The following is a 13,634-nucleotide window of genomic DNA, read 5'->3' on the forward strand; positions in this document are numbered from 1 at the left end:
ATTTTTTTATGGAAGGTTTATGTATAATTTGTTAACCCGTGCGAAGCCGGGGCGGGCGGGTCGCTAGTTATTATATAGAAGTGACTAACTTACCACCACAGATTAAGGTATGTTCGACTAAGATCGGACACCGGGTAAGATCGTATGATTCAAATTTCTGCCTGTTGCGGGGCTTTTTTTTAATGCTGGCAAGGTGATGCAATGCCCGGGACAAAACAGCGCATTGCATCACCTTGCCAGCATTGAAAAAAAGCCCCGCAACAGGCAGAAATTTGAATCATACGATCTTACCCGGTGTCCGATCTTAGTCGAACATACCTTAATGTGATGCGCGCGAGTAAATGAGTAAAATGAATAGAGGAGTGAAGTAAGACATTTTTGCGGTACGAAGTACTGCGACAAATTAACAAAATGAGTGGTACAAATGAGGTGCCTCACGAGTGAGCGACTCAACACTAGTACAAACGCTATTATTTTTTGGATTTACTCAGGAATGTGTTACTGTTTAGAAGAATAAATAATTGTTTATCCCTGATTCCTATATTCATATTTGTTGCAAGTTGTGTTTGGTTTCCTACATATTTTTTATTTTATCTTTAAAAATCCGTACGATTAGTCCCGTACGAACTGTAGAATGCTCCCATATACGAAACGAATTACTAGGTAAATTAATTGAACAAACGCAGACAACATTCAGGTTGGAAACAATTTCTTTTTATTAAGTCGGAAATTTCCTATGTAATTTATCGGGCGAAACTTTTATTTGACAGTTTAAGTAAAAAGTTGTATTGTGTGGCCACACTATTATCATCCCTGTATGACACTGATAAGAAAATCGTGAAACGTTCATAAAATGACTTTTAATTTGGAATACTTTGAAATTATGAAAACGTGACTAAATTTGGCCCCTTGGAGGATATAATCAAACGGAGACGCCATGTCTGTAATTTTCTGTACAAAACAGTCTGCCGATTTTTGCGGGGGAGGGGAACGTCAAATGTATGCGTAACGTAAAAATAGCCATGTCAGATAAACGTCAGTCCATACATTGTGTATGACCGTTGGCCGCCTATTTTCGACAGAGGGGAAAGCCTGTTAATGGCTACTCCGTTTAGTTGTATCCTCCAAGTTTGGCCCTCTAAAGATGGTTGATGCCACAAGGGACAATTAGATTGTGGTGTGAATTTTATTGCAATACTCAAATTATTATGGTACTTACATATTACGATACGAATAGTGGCGACAAGAACCAACTGCGTATCTATCTCACTTACACACTTTCGAGTGAAGATATCGAATACTTATCTTTTGTAGACATTATACCTAGTGATAATCACAACGTCTACCTACTGGAGAATGATATTGATAACGAATGATATAATTTAAGTAGATTACGATTGGTTTATCTAATACCACCTGCGATATTGACTGATAACATCGATTTCCTATTCGTATTAGTCATTCTTTCCTTGGGACATTCTTTGTTTTTTAATGAGTTTTATATTAGCTACCTATGCATTTTTATTTTAGTGGATCCTTTCGTAACTATTGTTCAATAAACTATTTGTAATTTGATACAATATAGGTATACGAGACGATGTGTGCTTGTTTGTTTCTATAAACTCAACTAAAGCTATCTTTAGCAATAAATAATCCTTTAAATTCATGCTATTTATTGGTCAATTCAATATTATTTCGATCAATATCAAACCCATAATAAAACGATACATCCATAATGAATCGCTTTATTATACTTTCATACATAACCAGTCAATGTAATTGCCTCCATTGATTAAAATAAATTGTTCGTACGCGCATAACACGATCCTTCTTTCTCAGGGCCTGCGTCATTCTGTCATCCGGACGGCGCGGCGGCCATGACGGTGCTCTGCGACGACCGGTCCGCCCCGCTGGCGTGGCCGGCCCCGCCTGCGCCGCAGTCCGCGCCCCTCTGGCAGTACCCCGGTAAGCCACACCTCCTGTACGCTTCTGCGAGCCTGGTAACTACGCGCCAACTGCATTGCGAGACCGCCGCGGCAGCGCCGGTGCCTTTCCGAAGGACCCCGTTGAGTCATGCTGCTTTGGTAGCGGCATTGCAACTGAATTTGTCCGGTCAATAGCTGTTGACATTCCATCCGGTCTTTGGGCATAAACCGGCCGAATTAAGAAGACTCCATATCAAAGGAACTCCAATTGAAAGGGAAGGGTATTGTAACGCGGTCGGTTAATGCGCTGACGCGTTTGCGCGCTACTTTGGCGCCTCGCGTGAACTCTTTCAAAACTTTTTAATTGTTTCTTCATTCTTTGAATTCTTAATTGTTGTGTTTTTATTAAGGTAATCTGACGCTCGTTTATTACGAGCGCGTTCTTTATAAATCTCCGTTTTATTTGTTCGATTACGAATGCATAATAAATTAGGCACTGGATCGTTTTACTGCATAAAACTAAAACTACCTACTCTGCGTTTCTGAGGTCCGAGTGATTTTAATCTTGATCTATCCATCAAGAATGAGATGAATGACGTTGTATTTAGGACAGGTGAGGTGTTGAATAGGGATGATGACACATGTTGAATTTTATCACAAAATCTAGTAAAAAAATAGACAGCAAACGAGCAATTTATCACAATAATGTGGATATTAAAATAAAATATTGAAAAATTACAAAAATACAGGACCTGAAAGTTTCAAAATTTAAGTTTTTTTAACTTCCAAAAACGATAAAAGTAAGGGTACCATTCGATTCCTTACATTTCATGCAATAAAATATTGTATAGCAACTATATACATAAACGCAATATTTCACCGACAAAAACGCAATTTTCTTGTTTTGTCCATACTACAAGATGGGCGATGAGTCGATGACGTCACGGCCCTTGGCCGTTTTGTATAGGGCGTTTCGCGAGTGAAGTGCGACTGTCGGCCTTTGACTACAATTTCTGACTTTTGTGTTACTTTAATGCAATGGGTCCCATATAGACATTTGATCCTAAAAAGTAAAAACAAACCCGATCGATTGATACCATAAAAAAAAATAGTCATGTAGCCTATTTTCATTTTCATTTTTCATTTATTTCCTTGCTTTGTGTCTAGTAGGTCTTATTAATAATATTTATGTCTCTACACAACCCTGAGAGGGCACTGCAATTCACTTACAGATAAAATCTATATAATACAGTCGTCATATGAATAATGATATATAGTACAGTCGCCATCAAAATATCATGCATTAACAAAAGATATATGTCACTTATTAAATAGTTAGTCTAGTAGTAAATCTACTAATTATAAAACGAATAAAAGGAAATTTATACTTTTCATTTACAGAATAGGAGTAGGAATTTTCTTGTTAGTTAGATAATTTCGTCAAGTATTTTCGTCCGTTTTAAATCAGATTCCTCGTATCGGTTTTATTCCATCAAAAACATTACATGTAAAAAGGTGCAAGTCTCGCAACGCTTTTACTACAAAAAAGTTTTGAGATGTAATGTGAAACCAAGTCGGTTATTTTAATCAGTGCCAGGGGGTGTTAAAACCGTATCAATAAGATATCTTTAATTTGTAATACGTATAATGACTTGGCCATCGCACGGCTGCATAATAACAAAAGGATCATCGTCATCTATTAAAAATAATTCTAATTGAACATAACGCTAGCGCTAATTGCAGTTTGAGCATTACACATATTTACGAGTACGGTACGAGTAAAGCATTATGTGCGATTGCCAAGTCATTATATGTATTAATATATAACGCTAGCGCTAATTGCAGTTTGAGCATTACACATATTTACGAGTACGGTACGAGTAAAGCATTATGTGCGATTGCCAAGTCATTATATGTATTACAAATTAAAGATATCTTATTGATACGGTTTTAACACCCCCTGGCACTGATTAAAATAACCGACTTGGTTTCACATTATATCTCAAAACTTTTTTGTAGTAAAAGCGTTGCGAGACTTGCACCTTTTTACATGTAATGTTTTTGATGGGATCTCATCTCTTTTTGTATGCAGTCCTTCTTTTCGGGTACTCATACCCATACTATGTATACACATATCATAACTAAACATATCTTCATTCATACTCACATCGTTGACATCGTACATCGTAGTGTACCTTTACTTTACCTAATATTAGGAACTGCAACAGTAACTTTGTAATATCATATATTTATATGGGATTACAAACTTACTTAAGCAGTTCTTAGATCTTTAAAACGTGACTGATATTGCAATATTTTTAGGTTTACCCTTTATGTGGCTATTAAACCCTAACTCTGTACCAAATTTCAGCTCTCTGAGTTTATGGGAAGTACTAATTCTATTCTGATGATCATGAGTGAGTGAATGAATGAATGAGTGTCATAAATGCGAAACTTTGCTTTCGCTTAACTTCGGAACTAAATGACCTACAGACTTGAAATTTTGGATTTTAAGTATGTGATTATAGCTTACTGGATGACGAAAATTTCTGCGTTCTGGTCTTATCCAGAGGTTCTCAAATAGGGGCCTGAAAATGCGGCGAAATGGTTCCAGTAAAGGATGGTACGGCAGTGTTTGCTTCGCGCTCGACTTGGCGGGGGCACTGCCGTGCCCCCAGATACTGGTTTAATTTCAAGAGACATTACGTCTTATGAACATAATTTAACTGGCTTTGTGAATTATATTGTATGCCTCCGCCATATTGAAAAAAATCTAAAATTTAATCGCCAAAAAAATTTAAGTATCTATCGAACTTGCTCACAAAATTTCACGAGAATCGGTTGAGGAATGCGACTTGTAGAAGAGATCATCCGGACATGCGAAAGCATTTTTTCCCAAGCTGAAATGTAGACCTTCGCAAACGCTCGGTCAATTATAAGGTAGTCTAGGTGTAGGTATCTGTATCTAATGATAAGATTTTATAACTGTTGTTTTTCATTTACCTATAGTTTCTGAGTTCCTTGAGTTATCTGTTATCAATTATCAAGTGTTCTTGATGTATAGTTGTAGGTATACTATCGGGGACATTGCGGGTGAACAACTTCAGATTTTTTTACCTCGATCCTTACGAGCGGACGGACCTCCGCCTCCCATAGAGATAAACAATTACGATGTATTTAGGATTCTTTATCTTAATAATGAAAAGGGTAAAAACAGGTAATGCGACAAATAATATTAGGTAGTAAGGAAAGTTTAGTAGTTGTTGTTGTTTAGGCTAAGCTTCGCCTCCCCATAAAGATAACCAATTAGGATGCATTTTGGATTCCTTATCTTAGTTTGCAAATGCCGACAATGGACGGCAATAAACTACCCGAGCTAACCTTTTTTGAAGTGAAAACTTCTTTAGCTACGCTGTGTACTTTTTGAGGTGTGAAAAAATGTTAAACTTGATGTCTCAAGTTTAACATTTTTTCAAGACAATCACGTGACCGTATGACGGACACGTGACCTTATCGAATAACTGTTACATGTAATGTCATTGAGTTTTTCTTTATTGATTTAATTGCCATCTAGTGAGTTTCTATATTTTCTTTTCCTTTTGTAAGAATTTGATATGTTTTCTGAAAGAGCTACGTATTTGTATGGTTCCATGTACATATGTAGGTATATATTTTTAAATCCAATTTCTATTACACCTTATGTGTATAATTGCATGAATTCTATAGTAATTTAAATTGTATTTCTTTTTCCTTATTTTCTCGTAATGCATGTTAATTATAAGATGTAATTTTTTTTTGAAAAGATGTGTCCCGCCGAGTTTGTTGCCGGTCCCATATTGGGATACCCTCCTCCAATTGAGGGGGGATTTAAATCTTCTCGGGGCAGAGGTGTAGGGTTGGAGCCGGTCTACCTAGCTTTATTTGACGTTCATAAGCGCATTGTAATTATGCCTACTTGAATAAACTATCTTTTATCTTTATCTTTCGCTCTAACTGGTATTAATATAACTAGAGTACTAACAGTGATGTGCTTAGGGGTTTCAAGTAATTAACGCTAATGCTAGATGGCGTTAACCTCAATTATACATAGTGCATATCAGGTGTACAGCCACACGCTAAGGCCGAGTACCTGGATTACTCAATGGACTGAACCGTTATGGAATTAAGGCGTTGCATGTGCCTGCACAGACTGCATAAAATAAGGTGGGAGGCGATAGCAAGGGATCCTATTGGCCTAAGTCCCTACTTCCCTAGCCCTAACTTATTCTATGACAAGGATGTCTGTACCGGGAGACCTATCGGTAACAGACGGATTCCCTACGGGGGGGGATCAAGGTGGTTTGGATGGATACTTGCTGCCGATCGCCCAGGCTCAAGCGACCGATTAAGGCTGAAGGAGTCTTATGCCACAGCAAGGGTTCCTGTAAAAAGGTGGTGGATGGGAGCCTCTAAGTCTCAGAGTGTCGCCCTGAGCAAGCAGAGGTTTTTGGGTATAGAGGTAGTGAAACACCAACGGACAATTGGTATCTGATTTATTTACAATTTGCATTTCTTTATATACACAACTTTACCTATAGCACACATATGTAAATCTTATTTGTATTACATCCGTGTAAAGTGCAACTAAGACAATATGTTTCTGCTGGTTTATGCCCTAGATTGATCTGCGTGGATCAGCGCGATGCGCTGACGCAATCTGTTGCTTAAACATCAGGGATGTTGCGGATGCAGATTTTTTGACATCCGCGGATGCGGATGCGGATGCGGATATTTAAAGGCTCACATCCGCGGATGCGGATGCGGATGCGGATGTCAAGATTAGGTACTTAGAAAACGTCAAATATTACATTTTTAGTATTTTTTTATTTAAAAAAAAAACGAAACGTTTAGTATTTAAGCAAGAATATAGGTGCGTTATATTTAATAAACAGTAACTTGGCCGACTTTTCTGGATCTAGACGATTTCGTTATAGGTAATGACGAAAGGACCTAGCACTTACGCCGCCGCTAAGACGTTACTGTACCGACTTGTTCGACATCCGCATCCGCATAAGCTCCGCATCGATTTTATGCGGATGCGGATGCAGATGCGGATGTTGAAAATATAGCGGAAGTTCCGCGTTTGCGGATACGGATGCGGATGTTCGCAACATCCCTGGTGCATATTGGACTAGTCATTGAGTTTTCACTTCTGCCGGCACTCCCTGAGTGCAACCCGTTGTTTTTTTTCAACACCCACATTTTTAAGTGCCATGCTATTGCTTTTGGTCCTCACTTTTATGATATCGCCTGACCGTCTGCAAGACGTTTAAAGGATTTTTGTCCTTAAGGTGGTTCACCGCCAATGTCCCTGATTGTACAGGGTGGCCAACTTAGAGGTATACAACTTTTTTTGCCGCCATTTTATTTTGGCAGTAAATATGATAGTTATTGCATGAAAATTAGTTTGTGTAGATACGGCAAATTTATTATGGAGCGTTTTACGACGGAACAACGTGTTTTAATAATTAAAAACAATAGAAACATTAAAAATAACGTTTCCCGGTCGATTAATTTCGAGAAACGGTGACATTGACTGGCCCCCAAGATCGCCTGATTTAACAGCTCCTGACTTTTTTCTGTGGGGCTATCTAAAGGGACGTGTCTATGCTAATAGGCCAACGAACCTTCAGCAATTAAAACAAAATATTCGAAACACTGTCGCTGAGATAACGCCAGAAATGTGTGAAAAAGTGATGAAAAACGCGATGAAAAGGCATTTTCCATGTGTAATTGCTGCTGATATTATATTTAACAAGGAATACTTAAAATTTTTATGTTTTATAGAATAAAATTTCAAAAATAAAGTGTATACCTCTTATTTGCCCACCCTGTACTACCCAGGTATAATAGTTGCTTCACATCTTATGGACGTCTAGCTAGTACTTTCTATCTGTTAGATCAGGGGTCGGCAACCTTTTAGCAGCCAAGATAATACCTAGTTAACGAAGTTGACACGGGCCGCACTTTGTTAATATTTGTGACTTTATCAGACACGCGTTTGTCAATATTATATTAAATATGTATACAAATAGCCAGGGAGTCTCGCGGGCCGCAAGTGAGAGGTTCGCGGGCAGCCTGTTGCCAACCGTCTATGCCAAGTCGGCCCTGCCGTCTTTCTAATGTCATCCGACCAGCTTCTCAGTCGAGGTCTCCGGAACAGTATTCGCTGGCCCCATCGGTCGTCATCCCTTCGACAGATATGGCCGGCCCATCCCCACTTCAGTTGCGCAATTCTTTTGACGATGTCGGTAAGGCTCACGAGGCTACTATCAAGCGATTGTGTTTTATTCTACGCGTCGCTTGTGAGTACCCGTCATATTAATTCGCTTAGGCCCACTTGCACCATTCCACTAACCCGTGGTTATGCGGTTAAACCGCTAACCCAGTGTCAAATTGTACTGGCAACCATAGTAACTCCAGGTTTAACCGGTTAACCTTGAGTTAGTGGAGTGGTGCAAGTGGGCCTTAGTTTCGCACACGACGAGACTCGTCGCCGACGCGTTTGATATCAGTCGCACGATACTGTCTTGCTGGTCGCACGCGATTCGAGTCGTATACGCGTCGTAGGTATACAAAATGGCGGCAGAACACACTTTTGTTATTAATTTTGTTCAGGAGGTGGAAAATTATCCATGTTTGTATAATTATAATCTGCCAGATTATGTATAAATATGTAACAGAAAAGGCGTGGATTGAGATTGAAAAAAAAAAAAACAATTTGACAGGTCAGGAATTATTTTTTACCTTAATTGAATTTATACACAATAATTGGATATAAATAGAGAAGAAGATTGTCTTCATCGCTGGAGTTACTAGACATCGTCGCACGAATGTTGTTCCGCTAATGATACAAAATAATCTCATTTGCGTAGCACCGTGTGCGGAAACGAGTAGCATACCAGTAGGCGATCATGGTTTGCATCTCAGTCGCGTAGCTTTTGAATAGTCTCGTGAGGTAACTTTCGTGCGTTGGGGAATGTCCTCATTGCGAATTCTGTCTCGCAAAGAGATCCCGAGCATCGCGCGCTCCATAGCTCTCTGTGCCACTTTTAGCTTGCAGACCCTTCCGACAGTCAACGTCCATGTCTCGCATGCGTAGGTCATCACTGGGAGGACGCATTGCTTGTAGACCCTGGTTTTCAGTGACTGTGGGATTTTGGGCTTGAAAACATCGCCTAGCTTGCCAAATACGCCCCAACCCAGTTGAATGCGCCTACTAATTTCGGCATCCAAGGGGTTGCCGTCAAGCGTTATTTTCTGGCCCAAACATACGTAATCGCTTACTCTCTCCATCGTTTGCCTTCCAATGAAATGGTTGCCTTTTCAGCAGTGCTCATCCGAGTTCCGAAAAAGTCATACGAGCCGGGATTTAAACTCGCGACCTCCGTATTGAAATTCGGACGTCATGTCCACTCGGCCACCAACGCTCTTAAAAGAACCCTAATAAAGGATATTTCCCGGAAACTTGTTGGAGTGTCTGGCCTACGAGCAGGGTCAATAGGGTCATATTTAGCCCAAAGGCTTAGCTTAGCTATACAGCGGAGAAATTTAATGCGGTTACTGTTCTGGGGACTATGCCCCAGGTTACATTAGGTTTCGTCGAAAATTTATTACTTATGTGTCAATGTGGCTAATTCCGTCATCGTCATAGTTGCTATTCCGTCCACGAGTGTAATATTTCTTTGATTTTCAATCGTAGGAAATAAACCATCTGCTTTTGAATGCTGAAACTAAAAGCAATCGCTGCTTTGTCGATGAAATTATCAATTTTGTTCGTTGTTCGAGAAAAACGCTAGTAGAAGGAATAGACGGAATTAGCCACATTGATCTTAAATACCTATTGTAGGTAAATATACATAGGTATTGTAATTAAACCTCGGCTGTAGCGAAATGAAAAAATGTATCGGGATGTTCGTCATGATCCTGATAGATATGTCACCGTAAAATTGTAAACACTCGTCATATTATAATCTCGCTAGTTACATTATAAACTGACGGTAGGGAGATTATAATCTAACCTAGCCTACGTTAGATTATAAACTAACGGGTTCACAATCTTACGGTGTCAGATACACTACGAAAGGTCACGGGACTATTTCTATGCATTAGGTATTTTTAAAGTTTTGATTGGCGCTTTCTATCAACGATTGTCATCTTGGCTATTTCATGCAAATTTGGGCGTTTTTTTTAAAGTCCCCTACACTGTTTTTTCAAATTTGGGATTTTTTATGTTATTTCTACTCAGAATCACGAGCTCTTTATATCCTAATAGGAGAAACAAAGTGTCACCATTTTTCATAGACTTTGTATGGCGGTCGCGGAATGGAAAGATCGAAAAATGTATGGAAATTTTGGGACACTTTTTTTCTCCTATTAGGATATGGTGGATGGCTTCGAATGAACCAACTGAGAGTTTTAGTTATAATAGTTCTGAAGATATGCAGAAAAATTTCAAAATATCGTTTAAACACCAATGGCGTTAAGTACACCCGAAATGCCGTTATTAAAATCGACTTATCAACTTCGTAACGTCAGTCTTAGAAACTTTTTGAACACGTAGGTAAGGTTCCTAATGTTCCTATGTTATTGTCAAAATGTCGCGCTGAACCGCGACCAAAAATGATAATGAACACGAACCACTAAACACAACCAGTTTCACACCCGCATCATTCGTTTCACACGCTCCTTGTCACTTCCCTACCATAAATAATCTATCCAAAAAAAAACATAAAAACTCAAATTATCGATAACCCAGGCGTGGGCCAACCCTATTATGCTTAACGCCGCCCGCCGCGCCCCGCCCCTTTTCTTGTCTCAGCCAATCGGAGGCCGCCATTGCGGTTAAGGCGGGGCGGTGGGGTACGCCTCGAGTGGTGTAGTGTTGTGAATTAGTTTTTTCTGTTTATGTTTCACTGGTGGCTCGGCGCGTGATCATGGCGATTGCTGGGTGAACGTGACACGCGATTTTCTGTCGTTGAACAATATGTTTTCTTCGTGAATTGTGGTTAGGAAATGTTACTAAAAACATTTAACTATGACTATAATTCTGTGTTTTAGGTGATTACTTATTATTACAATAATTAGTTGTTATAATGACCTATGAAATCGTAGCACCTATTTCACACATCATTCAACTCGCACAAAGTTAATTGCAAGTGTAATATTGCGAGGAAATATAGGTACATATCTATGTATTAGGTTTAGGTACCTACCTAATAAAAAAAATTGGAAAACACGTGGTGTCTTTGATAACTTTATTTACCTACCTGAAACCTACCTGTTATTTTCGATTGTAAGTACGAGTAGGTACATTCGAATATGTATGTTTATAATAAGTTTTTGGCAAAAATTTCATTTTTGGTACAAGCTTTTATCGCTGCCTGTACTTTTCTTACGAAAGACTAGTTAATACTCATCGAGACAATTCAAAAAACCCCTAACACAAGGTTGCGTTGTTTCACCACAGAGTTTCTATGGCCACCTCCTGTCTCCATCATCAGATCAGTTCGACAGTAGGGTAAACCAGGGAGTTATTGCCCACCGCCAGTGATTGCCCGCTTTTTAAAACGACATTATCTGTTGTTTGTTTTGTACCATTTTTGTAATAGTAGAATTTGCTAGATGACGCTGTTTATAATATAGAAGAGTTTTAAAAATAAAAACTGGCAACACTTAAAAAAAAACAACAGTAATGGCGGATTTTGTCGATACATGTGAACGTGTTACTCAAACAGGTAAATTTTTAAATGATTTTCTTAAGGACTTACTTGCTTCAAAGTTTATTCTGAGATTTTTTTATTTGATATTCCCATGTAATTACATATTTTGTGATTAAATTAATAGTAATTTCGTAGTTTTAAATATACGTCGGAGTTGAGTTTAGTATTTAAACGGTTATTTTACCGGTGGGCAATCGCTGTAACAAAGTTTGAACATTTTTAATTATTGCCCACCGTAGTTTTAGTAATTGCCATAGGTCAATAACTATAGTTATTGCCCGGGCAATAGCCGTCACGGTAGATTATTTTTCGTGTTTTGTATTTATAATAATTACATTGCTTATTAAGTGTGGTCAATAGGTCTTCGAGAAGCTGTTAAAAGTCCAACACCGCAGATGGAGGACTTTTATTGACTCGAAATTGTAATTTCCTTACCGCCCGTGATATACACAATGTTTTTCATCACACTTTCTAAGGAAAAACACAATTTTTAACGTAAATTCGGTTAAATACGGTGGCATTTCAAACATTCGTCCGCCATTTTGTTCTTTTAATTGACGTTTAGTATGAAAGGCACCGACCCTATGGCAAACAGCCACGATCGATAATCGTACAAAATATTCCAAAACGGTTGTTAAAATTATGTTTATTAAAATATGAAAATAAATAAATAAATAAATATTATAGGACAATCTTACACAAATGGAATAATAAACATCAATCTTTTAAAATCTACATTTTAAACGAATTTTTGTCTTTTTGTCTCTAAACCTTCGTGGTCCGTGTGTGTTATTTAGCACTTTAAAATAGTAGTTTTCGATACAAGTGCGAGAAGTGTGTCATTTCGCACGAGTCCCGAGGTTTCTTAGCCCGAGCCTTTAGGCGAGGGTCAAAACTCGGGACGAGTGAAAATGACACTTCCGCACGTGTGTCGAACAACATTTATATAAAGTACACTTTTTGATCAATTGTATTAAAAAAGTACTTTTCCTGCCGTTGGAGAAAAATAAAACTTTTCTCCCGCTTCGCATGCGTGCAATAAATAGCACATTTAGAAAACAAGTGTGATGAAAAAATTCCATTCTTGCAGTGCCCATGGAGTACGAGTATTCAATATCTAAATTGTTATTATTGTTTTAATTTCAGTATGCCAAAAACACCAAAAGTACAATATAGAAAAGAAAATTTGCAGAATGCGATCAAAGCTGTTCAAGATGCTGACAACAAGTTGTCTACAAGACAAATTGCTGAAAATTACGGTGTTCCAAGGACCAGTCTTCGGTATTACATTGAAAATCCCGGGCATAAAACTAGTCTAGGGCCATCACCGGTATTAACTGTTTCCGAAGAAAGTCAACTAGAGGAATGGATAATAATCTCGGCCAGAAAAGGGTTTCCTCGAAATAAAGAAGATATTTTAGATACAGTGCAAAAGTTTCTAGTGGAAAATCCTCGTCCTAATTTATTTACAAATAATAGACCCGGTGATGGTTGGTGGAAGGCATTTTTGAAAAGACATCCGAGGTTGACAATAAGAACATCAGAAGGAGTATCAAAAGCAAGTTCCTATGTCTCGGAAAAAGATATAAGAGGGTGGTTTGCTGAAATCAGCGATTATGCTAAAGAAAAAGACTTGACTCCCATTTTAAATGATCCAAATCGTATTTTTAATGCAGATGAAACAAATTTCCAAATTTGTGTTAAAACTGGCCAAGTGTTAGCGGAAAAAGGTGCTAAAAATGTATATAATATTGAACAATCTCAAGCCAAAGAATCTATAACAGTTTTGTTCACCTTTTCTACCGCAGGACAAGTCTGTTGTCCGTTCGTTATTTATCCTTATCAAAGAATGCCTATCAAAAAAATTAGCGATTCTGTACCGGACGGATGGGGAATCGGAAAGTCTGACTCAGGATGGATGACTACGGAAACTTTTTATGAATTTATA

The 13,634-nt window shown here is 38.4% G+C and overlaps 1 protein-coding gene across 1 annotated transcript in view; it reads left to right on the plus strand.

Annotated features, from left to right (window-relative positions):
* LOC134651239 (protein winged eye) overlaps positions 1–13,634 on the plus strand; it is a 151,480-nt gene that overhangs the window by 118,420 nt on the left and 19,426 nt on the right. Inside the window, exon 8 of the mRNA XM_063506303.1 lies at positions 1,840–1,965. Within this exon, the coding sequence (XP_063362373.1) occupies positions 1,840–1,965 (126 nt within the window). The remainder of the gene's footprint in view (positions 1–1,839; positions 1,966–13,634) is intronic.

The sequence above is a fragment of the Cydia amplana genome, chromosome 9, assembly GCF_948474715.1.
Source record: "Cydia amplana chromosome 9, ilCydAmpl1.1, whole genome shotgun sequence".
In the NCBI taxonomy this organism is placed as follows: Eukaryota; Metazoa; Arthropoda; class Insecta; order Lepidoptera; family Tortricidae; genus Cydia; species Cydia amplana.